At 33.0% G+C, this 16470-nt stretch overlaps 1 protein-coding gene across 1 annotated transcript; it reads right to left on the bottom strand.

Moving 5' to 3' along the window:
• Window positions 1–479: 479 nt before the first annotated feature.
• Window positions 480–3182, bottom strand: LOC145332450 (uncharacterized). The gene is made up of 3 exons (XM_080177439.1): window positions 3044–3182; window positions 2343–2536; window positions 480–1930 (listed from the first exon to the last, which is right to left on the bottom strand). The coding sequence occupies exons 1-3, from the start codon at window positions 3180–3182 to the stop codon at window positions 605–607; spliced, it is 1659 nt and encodes a 552-aa protein (XP_080033565.1). The 3' UTR covers window positions 480–604.
• Between the last annotated feature and the right edge of the window lie 13288 nt (window positions 3183–16470).

Genomic DNA, 16470 nt, shown 5'->3' with positions numbered 1-16470 from the left:
AACACAAACAAACTAGGTATAAGTAAGTTTACAGTTACCTTAAAATGAAGGGGGAATACCAGGCTCAACTCATTAATAGGCACATGTAAGTACTTTCAGGCAAAGGTTGCGCAGTCAAAGGGTTGGTTATCGGTTGGATGTTACTAAACCTAATATTTTTGGGCGTTAGAGTATCGCATCACATTACAAGCAGATTCTCTAGATGCTCACTTACGGGGTAAAGGTAAAACCCTCAAATGAAAATATAAAAAATCTAATTTTTCTAAAGCAAAAAAATTGCAAGATATAAAATTGGGTCTAAAAATTCACTTTTTTGGGTCATTTGCAAATTTAATTAAATTAGGTTAAACTGCTAGTGTGAAATCACTTAAATCACTAGTTAGAGGTATCCTACTCCTCGTTTGTACTTTTATATGCTTAGGTTAAAGAAGCCCCCCCCCCTCCTCAAAAAAAATATAGCTCTACATATTACATGCCAAAAAAGTTGTATAGAGTAGCTTTTCTTCAAATTAATAGAAAAAAGAACAATTTGTTTTCAAATAACCAACAATTTATGTACAATTTTCAAACTATTTATATACAAAAAAAAAAGTCTCAAGCCAATTTAAACTTCTGATTCTGCTTCTTTTCCTTCTGTTATACCTTTTACTTGTTTTCCTTCTTTTACTTTTTTGCCTACTTTTCCTTCTCTTACTCTTTTTTCTCCTTTTCTTTCTTTTATTCTTCTGTCACTTTTTCTTTCTGATTCTCCTCTTTCTTCTCTTCCTTTTGTTTCTCCTTTTTCTTCTTTTCCTTCTGTTTCTCCTTTTTCTTCTTTTCCTTCTGTTTCTCCTTTTCCTTCTTTTCCCTCTAGGTCTCCATTTTCTTCTCTTCCTTTTGTTTCTCCTTTTTCTTCTTTTCCTTCTGTTTCTCCTTTTCCTTCTTTTCCCTCTAGGTCTCCATTTTCTTCTTTTACTTCTGTTTCTCCTTTTTCTTCTTTTCCTTCTGTTTCTCCTTTTCCTTCTTTTCCCTCTAGGTCTCCATTTTCTTCTCTTCCTTTTGTTTCTCCTTTTTCTTCTTTTCCTTCTGTTTCTCCTTTTCCTTCTTTTCCCTCTTGGTCTCCATTTTCATCTTTTCGTTCTGTTTCTCTTTGTCCTTCTACATCTGTTATTCCTTCTGTTCCATCTTGAAATTTAAAGTCTGATACAAATGGTATGTTGCCAGAAGCAGAACAACAAAAAAATATTATACTATACAAAATAGTCATAGCATCAATAACCAAACAGAAAACAAAAAATGAATGAAATCTATTGATCTTACTATAAAATTGAACACATGATTCATTACAACTAAAATCTAAAGAAATGAAAATGCTTGAAAATATAAGACCAATTAGAGAATACCAAAATCTTATGATAGAATTAATAAAAATAGATGCTCTCAATTCTTCATGAGTAAAAGTTTTTTCCTTGTTTTCTTCCTTAGCTTGTTTGTTTACAATAAAATAAAATCTACTTGGATCTAAAATCGAAGATTTGAAAAAAAGGACTGGAAAAAATATGACCACTGATCCTTTAAGTATACCCATTGAAAACCACAAAAATAATACAAATATAGCAACTGGTAATAAATCTAAACATGTGTAGATTATAGCACAAGTTAACAAACTTTCATGTACATAATACAAGCTGAAGCAAATCAATACTCTAATATACAAACATAATTTGCCAAGAAATTCAACAAAAAAGTATCTTATAGTTAAGCTTGTCTCAGGCTCATCAACAAACGCTTTCATTAAATCTAATTTACACATTCCATAGAATATGCTGAGACAAGAAATGATAACACTTCCAATACGCAACCAAGCATTGTCACTGGGCACTCCGTCATTCAAAATAATGAACAACTGGAAATTTGCCTGCCAGTAAGATTCATAGAATATTTCCTCCTTCTGAAAGATTTAGAACAAATTATCTTTTATTGAAAAAAGAATCTTAATTAGACAAGGATGACATGATCCACAAAAAGCAAAGCTATTAAAAGTAAAGGTAAGAACAGAAAAAGGATACTTGCTCACACGTGAACCTTGGAGCACACACATAACACCACCAAAAAGTTTTGAAATAAATTGGCCATGAAGTCTAGTAAGTCACCCAGGAATCCATTAAGGTAATGAGGGTAGCCAACAAGCTTTGCAATTGGGTGCCCAGTATGTCCAGAAAGTAAGTTATTCACTTATTCACTGGACATCATGGCTAATTTAATAGAATTATATAAATTATAGAGTAGCTTCGCTACAAAAAATATTCTGTCATCCCCCCAATTAATTCAAACCCATTAAAAAGATAAAGTGAGTTGTTAACCTTATATCTCCAATGCTTTTCATGAATCTCTTTATCATCAGGGTTTCTGATACTCTGGAAACCAAGGTAGGGAATCATGAGTTGATTCAACAAGGAAGTCAACCAATCTCTTGGCTTGCAACAAGGTTTTTTTCGAAACATATCCCTACAGGTTTTCAGAAGAAGGATCAGTGATGGCAGGATCAGTATTATCACTAAACAGTAAACAACAATCTTTTTTCAGTTTCATATATTCATCCAATTATTCCATTGCCAAAAAATGCTATTATATAAGATAGTTTTCTCATATTTTATATTCATTTGAGGGTTTCAGGACAAACGCAGGAGTCCCTAACGTCGGATCTGGACAAACGCAGGAGTGTTAAAATATTTATTTAATTAGGTATTTCTATACAGGTTAGGTTAGGTTAAGATATGAATATACAAATAAGCCCCCCGCAGGGGTTAGGCATTTAAAAAACCTAAAAGTTTGTTCACTCCGACGTTTGGGACTCCAGCGTTTGTCGTAGGACCCATAAGAGGCTAATGAATTTGTAAAAATGACGTTTTTGGCCAAAAAATGATTTAAAGGTGTAGTTGTAATATGTCAAATTTACCATTATCAAATGGAGAGTTAGAGAGTTTATTGAGCATTACAGATATAAGGACAGACCCATGAAAACTTTAACTAATAAACTCATATTTTGTTGAAAAAAAGTTGCCTGAAGTTCTGAAATATTTCACCTCTCCCCTTTGGTACACATCCACAGTAAACAAGACATCACTGATGACATCAAAGATTGGTAGTGCCACATCAAGCACAAATTTTAGCACCAATGCAAAGAAAGCTTTACACTTCATGTTGGATTCAATTCTAATTCTTTCTGGTAAAGTAATAAAACTGTAAATAAAACAGAGAGATAAAATGTTATCTATCCTTTTTTGTCGTGTATGTTTAGTATTAAAAAAATAGATATAGAAAATTTAGATACATGCCCTATAAATCAGCCAATAAAAAACAGAAGAGGAACAATCCGGCCATAGTATTGGTTAGAAAGTGTACTTTGGTACAAAAGGGCAGTTATATTTATTTTATTTCTATAATGAGTCAGCTAAAAATAATCCCATTTCTTAGGATAAAGCTTTGTTTAGGTAAATTAAATCGTGTAACATTTTTTTCCCTTGTATAACATAAAGCACTAGGGAAGGGGGGGGGGGGTTGCCCACCCCCATGGAAATAGCCTAAATCCACCACATGTCCAGTAAATATATTCCCTGAAGAGTAGAATCCGATCAGATCAGTGGTTACCAAGATCTTAAGGGACAGACGGACGGACAGACAGAAGGACAGGCAGACAGACAGACAGACAGACATTGTATTATAGATATGACATAACATGCATATTAAGTCTGCTATGAATATTTGAGTTTCTGAGAATACAGTTAGCTTTTGGGAATTTTTATCGTCAAAATATATATGAATAAATAAACAATAGGGGTTTTCTGCTTTGGATTCCTTTTTTTAAAATTTAACGGATATAGATTGACCATCTACATTTCTGTAAAATAAATAAAAAAACGTTTTATCATTTTATTCAAGAAATTATTTGCTAACATCCAGGGAGTAAGGGAGGGGACAATGGGCAATTAATTCAATATAAGAGTTATCAAAGAAAATTATAAATTTGTAGGAAATTATAAAGGGATTGTTAATTGAATAACAGATTTCCATAGCGTTATGTAAAGTGAAATCACAACTTGTTTTTGATGAAATATATTAAGGTTTTATGGTGTGATTTTTATATTACAAGATTATTGGACCCGGCCAGCTGCTAGCAAGAATATGACTGCCCCTTTTTATTCTGTTTATTTCCCTTACCCCTTGCCCCCACCTCCCTTCTCCCCGTCTGCTACATTCCAAACTAACACAACGAGTAGTTATTTCCCTTGCCCCCACTTCCCTTATCCCTTCTGCCCGTCTGCAATATTTAAAACATGCACAACGAGTAGCGGCATTTCATGCGCAAACCCAAACTCAGTCAGAAACTGCTAAATTCTTGCACATTCCCTTTAAGCCAGTATCCAAAGTCTGAGACTCCTAAAAATTGAATATTCGATCCATTGTCCCCTCCCTTACTCCCTGGCTAACATCACCTTTTTGTTGCAATAGAATGTTATTTAATCAAACAAAATTTAGCATATCTATTAGTATAAAGTATTGTATATTTATTGAGGAGGATTAAGTCATGTTGGATGTGAAATCTGATATCTGAAATTTGTGTCAAAATTCCAACATGACGCATGACCGCGTACGACCGCGAGATATGGCATTTTCTAAGACTCCATCATTGAGGAGTATCTGGAATGATAAACTTTAACTTGAATGATTCGGACATAATTGAATTTTGCTTTTGAGATAAGGATTTAAAGTTAAACTAAATTCTTATGTCAAAAGTGAAAAGGTAAAAAATTAATGATACCATACTTTTTTAGTATTTTATATAAAGTGCCCATACAGCCCTCAAGGGGCGCTTAATGTGGGGGGGGGGGGAGTGGACTTATTACGATTTATAGTAAGATCATCAAAAAAGTTCTAAACCTTTCCTGGACCCATGAGAAAATCACTGTAAAAGAGAACCAAATCAGTTCAGCGATTAGCAAGATCCTTTGGTACTGACAGACAAACATTTTGTCACTTTTATTTACGAATAAAACTCTTGTTTAATTCATTTTCTGCTAAACAAGAATGGCAACATCCATAAAAAGCGTAACTCGATAAATCAGAAGTTTTAACACTATCATAAGAAGTTGTATCCTTATAATAAAGTAACAGGATGTTTGTGTGTCTGTGTGTTTGTGTGTTTGTACCGAAGGATCTCGCTAATCACTGAACTGATCGGGTTCTCCTTAACAGGGTATATTCCCATATGTCCCGGGAAGGTTTATAACTATTTTGGGGGAGGGTACCACCACCCTCCCTAAAGAAATTAATTTTTTTTTAAATTTATCGATTTTAGAAAGAGAGTTCAACGAAAAATAAAACGTCAAACGTTAAAAACTATATTTTGAATTTAAATAAAAACAATTAAAGTGCCACTAGAGGCCTCTAGGGGCGTAGCCGCTAGTATCATCATAAAGTCTTAAAGCATTTAATGTAAATATGTTCCAAAATTGCTTGAATACAGGATAGCATCTAGGGATATTCTTTATAACAATAAAAATATTCTATGCTTATAAAATTGTACCTAATCACACGGAATCACCATTTCAAAAAATTGGCGTAAAAGGTTTGGGCGTGCAGTGGCGTGCAGAGGATTTTGACAGACCTCTTAACTCAAAATTAGGGGGGTGTAAACGGTGTATTTCAGGCTTTAAGACAGGTTAAATTCTAGCGTCATAATTTGATAAATGCTAACTAAAAGTTTAAAAACTGTTGAAAACAGGGAAGTTTTGAATAAGTCATATGAGGTGGGAAAGTGGTATATAACTTCTTCGCACATTCCTTACCAGTGATATGCCTTAAAAAAAAACTACTCACCTCCTAAAATGTGTGGAAAGTTAATTACTTAAAAATTTGGTGTCGATGAAACGATTCTAACAAAGCTAAATTAATGGTCAGAGGTTACGGACTGGTGAAAGGAACCAAAATTTAGAAAAGCTTCGCTTGTAATTTAAAAACTTACTGTTATTATTTTTTTTTGTAATAATTGAAACGAATTATTTTAAATATTATGCTTCAAAACTTTAGATTAAATGTCCTTTTTTAGACCATCCAATAATCTAAATAAAAGCAAAGTTGATTAAAACTGTCATTATCCATTCCTTGTATTGGCAATAAAATGAGCTCTATTACTACACCTGAGGTGTTTTTAAAATGCTGCAAAGAAACATATATAGCATCATTTTAGGAGCACAGCTACTCTATGTTTAAGATATGTCACTCAAAACTTGTCTCGAGTTATTATAATCCTAATAAAACTAAAAGGATGTCTATGGGTGTTGAGGAGGATCCTTTTATCTGCCCCCCAAATATTATTTTAGATTTAATTTGCTTGTTGGTTATGTCTTATTCCTGGGTATGCTGCCATTTTACAACATGTTTTGTATATATTGTTAAACGTACATATGTTATGCCAATTGTATAGTGTATAGTATACCTAAAATTTTATTCTATAGCTCACCACTTGTAATTAAGACTAGTAACTTCAAGCATCTTTGCAATATCAAATAATCTTTTTTTCTGTTGGTTTTATAAAATATTTTTGGAAGAAAAGATTTTCCATCACTTTGATTAAATCTCATCTTTAATTACTAGCTATACATATGCGCCGTGCTCTTTGGAGGAGGGGGGCCTCCCTAAAAAAATTCAGCAGGGTTTAAACCTCCCCCCCACGGAAAACTTCACATGGATAGAGCTAAAGGTTTGTTTTCTTTGTTTTAACCTATATTATTTTATTCAAACAGCTTCATTACTATTTTCAATATTAGTTTAAAAATAAAAAAGTAAAACAAAATATAACTTTTTTGAAATGAGAGGGTCATTTTTCTATGGGTGATTTCTCTTCAGAGGGTGGTGGGTATCCTTCCCCATATAGTAATAAACCTTCCTAGGACCTATGAGAAGCTACATTGCAAAGAAGATCCATATTGGTTTAGCGGTTAGTAAGATCTTTCAGTACAGACAGACAGACACACAGATAGATATTTTGTTACTTTTGTACAAGGACAATACACATTTTTTGTTTAAAATTGTCATAGCTTATTGTTGCTGCTCTACTTATGAACATAATTGCCCATCTTATTGTTGTTTTGATTGATGGATAGAAGAATTGATCAATATAAAATATCATAATTGCTACACTACTTATGAACGAATATGTCATCTCTTTGTTGTATTGATTGATGGATAGAAGAATTGATCAATATAAAATATCATAATTGCTACACTCTTATTAAAATAAATGACCTTGTTGTTAATGTTGTATTGATTAGTGTATAGTAGACTTATAAAATCTAAATTATTTTAATTCCTACACTACTTATGAACAAAATTGTCCTTTATAATGTTGTATTGATTGATGGATAGTAGACTTGACACATCTCAAACATGGTGGACCCAACTTTTGCATACGGACTTTGGACTCGGGTTTTAAATAACATTTATCCTATCTTTTTAGTAGCGTAGCTACTTTACAGCCAGGCCTTTTTAAAAGTCAGTCACCCTATACTGGTGCTGTCAATAAAGAAAATAAACTAATATACAGTGTTTTTTTTTATGAGAACTTTTTTGAAAGCAATTTCACCCCAATTTTTAAAATCAAAGTCGGACAATCCTTATTTAAAAGTAACAGGATGTCTATCTATGAGTTTGTCTGTACCGCTGGACTGATCTAGTTCTCCTTTACAATTTAGTTTCACATGAGGTCCTTTATAACTATTTTGGGAGAGGGTACAAACACCCTTCCAAGAGAAATCGCCACTATAGAATATTATCCACCCCCCTCCCAAAAATATTTTAAATTTTCTTTTTAGAATTAAAATTGTAAGGAGAAGGGGTCAACTACACCCTCTCCCACCTCCATTTCAAGTGCCTTTAGAGGCCTCCATGGGCGTAGTCCTTCTCAAAAATGCACGAAGGTTCATATTTTCTTAATTACAGATCAGATATATTGGATAAGCTTTTTTAAGGCTAGGGACTAAGAAACTTTTAGTAATAACAAGGATGACAACATCCATAAAAGCGAAGCTCTGAAACGGTAGGACAAAAGGGCATTAACACTTATATGGTGTCAGAACTGAATAATCAGAATATAAATGTATTACACTCGAAGCAAAATTGTAAGTAAATTTGTTGAAAAATTGCTGGATGCGGAATATATTTAAGGACATACTTACATTTTTAGGGCTTGATTATAGAATTGCTTTGCTTTTAATATTGTACCTTCTTGTCCCAGGAATCAGTATACCAAAATTCAGATCACTCGGATAACTGGATAAAAAAATTTGTTGTTAAAAAAAAGAAAAAATCAACATGTTGAAAATGACCGTACGAACATTCTGGTAATGATTATAGAGTTGCTACGCTTTCTCAAGTTCCTAACTACTACAGGGATCACCATGCAAAATTTGAAGTCGATAGGACAGTTCTAACGTGCCTAAATTAACGGAAAAAGCTATCCATTACGGACGGACGGACGGACCGATCCCAATTATAGAAAAGATTCGCTTTTAATAAAATATAAAAATAACATTAATAAACAAAAGATCATTGTTTGTTTATCTTTTTCTGGAGTCAATTATATTGAAAAAGTGACAATTATCTGCAAGTTTAACAGATTATCCCAGTATTAAATTGTACAATTATCCTGTAATACAATAAGTAGAACAAGATCTCGGTATCTGCTTAACCGATTGGGCTCTACTCTTTAGGGTATACAATAAGCTATAAAAATTGGAAAGAATTTTAATGAATATAATATATTTGAAATCTGCATAAAATTTTAGGGATTTTTTATAAAATTCGTTTTTTTATATAATTCATTATTTAAAAGCGCAAATCAAATTTAAGTTAATAAATTTTGACCAATAGGATAGGTGGATTGGAAACTACCTGCGCTCAAATTGGTTGAATGATGTACGTCACTTATGCTTCTCCAATCAGGGCGCAGATAGTTTTCAATCCACCAATCACAGATGTCAAAATTATTTAACTTAATTTGTATTTGCGCTTATAGATAAAGAATCATAGAAAAAAACGAATTTTGTAAAAAATTCCTTAAAATTTTATGCAAATTTCAAATCTATTATATTCATTAAAATTCTTTCCAATTTTTATAGCTTAGTATACAATACATTTACCATCTATAATACAAAGTAGAACTATGTCTGTCTGTCCGTCTTTCCGTCTATCTGTCCGTCTGTCTGTCTGTCCCTTAAGATCTCGGTAACCACTGAACTGATCGGATTCTACTCTTCAGGGAATATACCTACTGGTCCTGTGGTGGTTTTAGGCTATTTTCTTGGGGGGTGGGACACCCCCAACCCCCCCAAAAATTAAAAAAATCCAACCCCCAAATTTTTTTTTAAACTTTTTGTAAAATCTCAGTAACTGCTGATCAAATTGGGCTCTACCCTTCTAGGAATATACCTACTGGTCCTCTGGTGGTTTTAAGCTATTTTTGTGGGTGGTGGGACGCCACAACCCCCCCAAAAATAAAAAATCCCCACTTCCAAAATTTTATTTTTTTTTATTTTTTTAAAACAAAAACCAGTAATTGGGGTGGGGGAACCTCACTGCAACATGGGGCGAAGCCCCCATAAATCCCCCCCCCCCAAAAAAAAAAAATCAAAATATTTTTTTTTTAATTTTAATTTTTGTGTATGCGAACAAACTAGGTCTAATTTTTAAGAATTGAAATTTTTGTGTATACGGCAAACAACCTGGGTTTAATTTGTACAAATTAAATTTTTGTGCATAAAGCGCACAACCTGGGTTTAATTTTACCACAGAGTAATTAAACAAAGAATAATTTTTTGAATATTTCTATTAAGGAGGGTTGACTTCCCAAAACTATATAGGGCGAAGCCCCTAGAGGTTAGGGGCGAAGCCGCTAGTTATTATATAAAGTAGTAGGTCTTTTTTTGTCTGAAGCAAAAGATCTCACATCACTGAATTTACTGTCCAATGAAGCTTTATAAATATCTTGGGATGGTTCAAGCTATTTTCTTCACTTAAACACCTAGAAGCTACGGGCAAAGAAACTAGTCCCATTATATAAAGTAAAATGTCCTTTCGTCTTTAATCTAGGATTACATATTTCCGCGGTTGGTTTTAGGCTATTTATTTTGAAATCTAAGTTGTGGGATTGGATTAATCTCTTTTTCTGCTCTTCGAACCTTAACCATTTCGAATAAAGATACCCTAGATGCCAGGGGTGAATCCTCTAGTTTATGAATATTGTGCTATAAAGATTACCTAAATATATTTGAATATACAAATCTTTGGCTGCATGACTGTCAAAAGTTTTAAAACAAGGTGGAAATTATATTCATAAACAAACAAATTAAACTTACAGAACAAAAAAATGAAAATGTTAACATTAATTTTCAGACATCTATCTCGTAAAACAGGCAAGAAAGTATTTATTTCCCCAATAAAACTACCAATTACCTATGATAAATACTACTCCGATACAAAAAAAAATAAAAAGAGAAAATCTATTTTTAAAGCCTGAGCTGAAACCCTAAACCGAGAAAGTTTTAAATTGAATTGATAGAACCTAAATTATTCCAAATAATACAATAAAATACGGATCACTTTGACCAAGTATGTTTTGTTGTTGGCGAATCTACTCTATACATGTCTCTGTGTTACAGTGTCTGTCTGTCTGTATGTCATTCTTTCTTTCCTCCTCTTTTCCCTTACCCCATGTTCTCTTTTCTTTTTCCCCTCCCCTTCCTAACTTCCCCTTTAATCCCGATACTTTTTAGTATCGAAGCTGCTCAATAATTCACTTTGTCTTTACAGAAAAGGGGTCTCTCTATTTAAGATTCCAATGATATAATCGCATACAAATATTTTTTTCTGCCTATTTGACAAGTTTGATTTTTCTGATATTTTCCAAAACTATTTTTTAAAACCTGTCCTTAGCAACTTATTGATGTTGTCATCCGTTTATTTAATTGTTATTTTTTATAAAAATATAGGTCACTTTTTGCTCCATCATTTATTGTTTATTTATTGACAATTATGATAGTTTTTCTCCTTTTGCACGTAATCGTCCTTGTTTTATTGTTTGAATAGTTATTTCTCGCATCGTATTATAAACGGCTTTCCGCAGATATAGAAAGTACAATTATGAGATTAAAACTAGTTTTTTAGCCCCGAGGTGCCGAAGGCACCGGCTAAAAAAACTGGTTTTAGTCTTATGATTGTACATTTTTATATTCGTAGAAAGCTGGATATAATACGATGCTAGACATAGTATTTTCGTATTGATGAGAACCGGTTCCTGTCCACCGGATTCGAATGAATACGAGAAAACATTTTATACAATCTCTGTCTGTCCCAGTGGCGTGCACAAAAATGTTGCCAAAAATTGAGGAGAGTGTAAGGGGGGAGGGGGTGTATTATAGACCACAAGAGGAGTGTTATTTAAGTGTGAGGGGGGCGAATCTTTCCCCCCTTAAGTGTCCACCTTCTATATACTTTACATTTTGGGAGAGTGTTACTTTTTCACCTTGACACCCCTTTTGGTTTTTTTGAAGGGGTATATAAGAAGGGGGGTGTAGGTATGTTTACAACTAGACCCCCCCTACAATTTTTCTTTACTTTTTCGTTTTTAAATTAAAATAGAAAGTAAGGCGAAAGTCGGATTAACCTGCCCAATTACCTTAAGTGCCCCTAACCTAGAAGCCTCTAGGGGCGTAGCCTCTCGGAATAATACATATTGTAATAATTGGGCTATGTTAATATTTGAAAGAGAAAGGTTATAAAGTTTTAGTTTTGCATCTTAGAGTCAAAATAAAATTAGGGTTAGTTTGAGTTTTTAATAGTTATTTCTCGCATCGTATTATAAACGGCTTTCCGCGGATATAGAAAGTACAATTATGAGAATAAAACTAGTTTTTTTAGCCCCGTGGTGCCGAAGGCGCCGGCTAAAAAAACTGGTTTTGATCTTATGATTGTACATTTCTATATTCGTAGAAAGCTGGATATAATACGATGCTAGACATAGTTTTTTCGTATGGATGAGAACCGGTTCCTATCCACCGGATTCGAATGAATACGAGAAAAATATATAAATTTTCTTTCAAAATGATAAATCTAATTAATACTTTTAGAACTATTGCAGACGTGAATGTCCTTTGTCTTAAAGTCCTAAATATGAATTGTAAAAAATGTTTTCTCGTATTCATTCGATTCCGGTGGATAGGAACCGGTTCTCATCCATACGAAAAAACTATGTCTAGCATCGTATTATATCCAGCTTTCTACGAAAATAGAAATGTACAATCATAAGATTAAAACTAGTTTTTTTAGCCGGTGACTTGGTCACCTCGGGGCTAAAAAAACTAGTTTTAATCTCATAACTGTACATTCTATATTCGCGGAAAGCCGTTTATAATACGATGCGAGAAATAACTATTATTACACCCCCCCCCCATTATGATTTTTTCTGGTTGGCATTTTTTTTCAAGGGGCGGTTTCTCTTGAATGAGGTGGTAGTACCCTACCTAGAAATGTTTCCCAGGACCTGCGAGAAGCTAAAGTAAAGCTAATGTAAAGAAGAACAAATTTATTCAGCGATTAACGAGATCTTTGCGGATAAGTTTGATTGTCCTTGCAATTAATAAACTGTAAAGTTATGATTATTGCACAATTAAAAAAATTTTAAAAAAAATTTAAAGTACCTCTTTTTAACAAAACTCCCCATGCAAAGTTCAAAATCGATAGGACGATTTTAACATGGCAAATTAACATTGCTATATGTAGCATTATGTAGAAAAGCTTTGTTGTTAAACAAAATATTCGAGTGAAGCCTACAAAAATATCTAAACTAATTTGGTCTAACTTAACAGGACCAATACAAAACTTGGAAAATTTCAGTAGGATTAGGTTTATACATTCTTCCAGAGGCCTCCAGCGATAAGGGATAATTTTTCCCTTAGAAGAATAATAAAAAAATACTAATTTTATAAGCATATTGACATTGTTATCAATGAAAGAAATCCCTGTTTTACTTTTATCATTACTTGGATCTTACACAAGATTATCATGTGCTCCAATAAACTGAAGCTGGTAGCTGGCTAAAATAATAATCCCCCAACTTTACCCTATCCACCTCATTTACCCCATCCACCTCCTTTACCCCATCCCCTCCTCTCCTTCTGGATGAGCGAACTGACCAATAATTGATATCCATGTTATTAACCTAAACGACGACAATTTTCCCCCTGTCATAATATCCACGTATTCTACATCCATTATCTAGTTTTTTAAAAATCTTTAGCTGTAGTGTTTACAAAATCAATTCCTTAGAATATATTTCTTTTCATAGGATGTATGGGTTTTTAGGATAAACGAATTGTAGAATTATTCAGTAATAAAAATTATGTTCAATATTTAGGATTAACAAGGATGAAAACATCCATGAAAGCAAAGCTCTGAAACAGTAGGAGAAACGAACATTCACAATTTCAAACTGTCAGAACTAAAAAAGCAGGTTATAAATATATGAGTCTAAACAAAATTGTAAGTACATTAGATGCGAAAATGCAAAATAAAGGATACTGTTTAATTACATACTTACATATTTAGGACTTGATTATAGAATGGCTCGCTTATAACATTGTACCATGTTGTAACAGGAATCAGTATTCCAAAAATCAGATGAATTAATAATTATCTCATATAAAAGACATTGTTAAAAATCATCGTGTTTTAAATGAACATACGGACATTCTGGTAACGAATATAGAGTTGCTACGCTTCCGAAATCGTACGTAACTGTTATAGGAATCATCATGCAAATCTTAAATCAATAGGACAATTTTAACATGTCTAAATTAACGAAAAGAGTTAACCGTTCCAGGCAGACATACAGACGGACATCCTGACCCTAATAGTAGAAATGCCAATAAAACTATTTGGTTATACCTTGATGTATGTCTGATATGTTTAGGTTATTTATCCATTGTAAGTGTATATATACACTTCTCCTTTGATCGGGGGAGACTCCAAAAGTGCGCACATTTAATACGCTCTATTTTTCAATATTATTGGTTTGTATTTAATGATTAAATTTCTATTCAAGAGGCTGCCCATTTGGGACTTTGGTCATGTTTTAGGCTATAAAGATAATTTTTGAGTATTGTAAAATATAATCACTAATTCATTGATGAGTGACACTCAGAAAAAACAACTAAAGAATAATAATTCTTACTACGCCCCTCGACGTTTCTAGGGGCACTTGGGATATTGTCAACCCTTTACTTTCTTTTCTTTTCTATTATTTTTTTTAAAAGCGAAGCTTTTCTATAATTAGGGTCGGTCCGTCCGTACGTCCGTCCGTCCGTCCGTACGTCCGTAACGGATAGCCTTTTCCGTTAATTTAGGCATGTTAGAACTGTCCTATCGATTTCAAATTTGCATGGTGATTCCTTTAGTAATTAGGTACGATTTAGAAAGCGTAGCAACTCTATAATCATTACCAAAATGTCCGTACGTCCATTTTAAACATGTTGATTTATTTACTTTTTTAAAAACAAATTTTTATGTGATCTAATCATCGGATTGATCTGATTTTTGGTATATTGATTCCTGGGACAACAAAGTATAATGTATTAAGCGAAGCAACTCTTTAATCAAGTCCTAAAAATGTAAGTATGTCCATAAAAATTTTCCTGTATCAAGCAGTTTTTCAACAAATTTACTTACAATTTTGCTTTGACTCTTATAAATTTATATTATGATAATTAAGTTCTAACACTATACAAGTGTTAATGTCCGTTTGTCGTACCGTTTCAGTGCTTCGCTTTTATGGATGTTGTCATCCTTGTTTCAGTGGAGATTTTTGGGAGGGTGGAGGTATAACATTCCTTGTAAAGGGGAAGCAAAACGATCCAGCGGTTAGCGAGATCTTATGGTATATACACATAAGTTCATAGATAAATAGACAATCACTTTTATATAAGGAAATATAATCATGTTTTTTTTTCATTTTAGATAAGATGCAGAATAAATGTTGCACTCAACTTGTTTAAATTTTGAGTCACACCGTTTGAAGCCTTAACTTTACATTTACCTAAACTTAAACTTACAAATTTTACAATATTATATACATTTATTTTAGTTGGGAAGCTGAAAATATTTTTTTTTTGCTTTCCCACAAAGTACCTGTTGGAGCTTGTCTGATAACCAGCTCCTCCCTTATTATTTGAATTTTTGTTATTTGATAAAATTATCCAATTCCCTTAATATTTGCGGCAGATACACATTATACATACACTTTTAAAGGTTTGTTTGTCTGACTTGTTTAGCTTTGCTGTAATGATTGTTGTCATCCTTGTTAATTTATTGTTTTTAAGTCGGCTAATACATAAAGTATTATCTAATCTTTGTTTGTATTTGTCAATTCAAACTGTTTGCTTGTCATGTAAATAATTCAGATAAGAAATATCAAATTCTAATAGTAATAAGAGAACAAGGATGACAACATCCATAAGTAGCGAAGCACGAAAATCATGGAATGAACAAACGAACAAATGAGTTAAAGAGTAGCTGTTCAGTTGATTTAAGTTTTAAAGGAAATTGAGAGAATAAACTCAATGAAAATCATGGAAGTTTTAGAAACTAAGTTTATGTCTTTTGAAGAATGATTGACACACAAACGTACAAAACCAGATGCGCGTGTGCCATGTGAATAGAATATTTATTAAACACGTAAGATGTCTATCTTCAAAAGCAGCCGAAAAAATCACATTTGTCTTAGAGAGTTACATAATAACTGAAAGGCAAACAAAGTGAATTACTTAAAGCCTCACTACTGTTTTTTGAAAGTTTATTCGCTCATCTTCGGAGTTGTTTGGCTACTGGGTGTTACTCAAGCTAAAACACACAGAAAGATATCCCGTTACTTGACCTCTTACTATTAATTGCACATTTATCCTATAATATAAAGTAGTAAGGTTTTTTTGTCTGAAGGCAAAGATATCGGAAATTGCTGGTCCGAATAGATTGTATTTTACGGCGAGGCTCTATAAATTAATTGTTATGGTTTTAGGCTACTCTCCTGCCCTCCTCTAGAGGCTTAGGGCGAACCAACTAGAATAATATATAATAATGGGAAAAGTAAAGTTAAAGAAAAGACAAAAGCATCATAAGTAGACATAAATATCATGTCAATGCAGGTATATTAGGACAAAACATTTTTAGAAACGAAGCTACTCTATAATTCATAATGTTTGTCCGTCTGTACGCCCGTCTTGAAAAAAAAACTGAATGGGGGAAAAGTTAATTTCTCAGCTGCTATTTATTGTAGAGAGCAGATTTTTTTTGGCGAAGATCTCCTGTAAATGTATGTCACCTCCCTGTGGACCATGTGCCGACATTTAATTGGGTCTTTGAATATTAGCCATGAGGACACAA

This window comes from Acartia tonsa, chromosome 11 (genome assembly GCF_053477335.1).
Source record: "Acartia tonsa isolate MP-2025a chromosome 11, ASM5347733v1, whole genome shotgun sequence".
Classification (NCBI taxonomy): Eukaryota; Metazoa; Arthropoda; class Copepoda; order Calanoida; family Acartiidae; genus Acartia; species Acartia tonsa.
Note: the sequence above shows the minus strand (reverse complement) of the source record. Positions and strands in the feature narration are given on the sequence as shown.

Bases quoted from the DNA above. Each gene is read 5' to 3' on its own strand.
- LOC145332450 (XM_080177439.1), bottom strand. From the start codon at position 3,182: ATGAAGTGTAAAGCTTTCTTTGCATTGGTGCTAAAATTTGTGCTTGAT. The intron at 2,537-3,043 runs GCAACTTTTTTT...TTTACTGTTTAG, and splicing joins GAAATATTTCAGAACTTCAG to TGATAATACTGATCCTGCCA. The intron at 1,931-2,342 runs GTTAACAACTCA...TAAATCTTTCAG, and splicing joins AAAAGCATTGGAGATATAAG to AAGGAGGAAATATTCTATGA.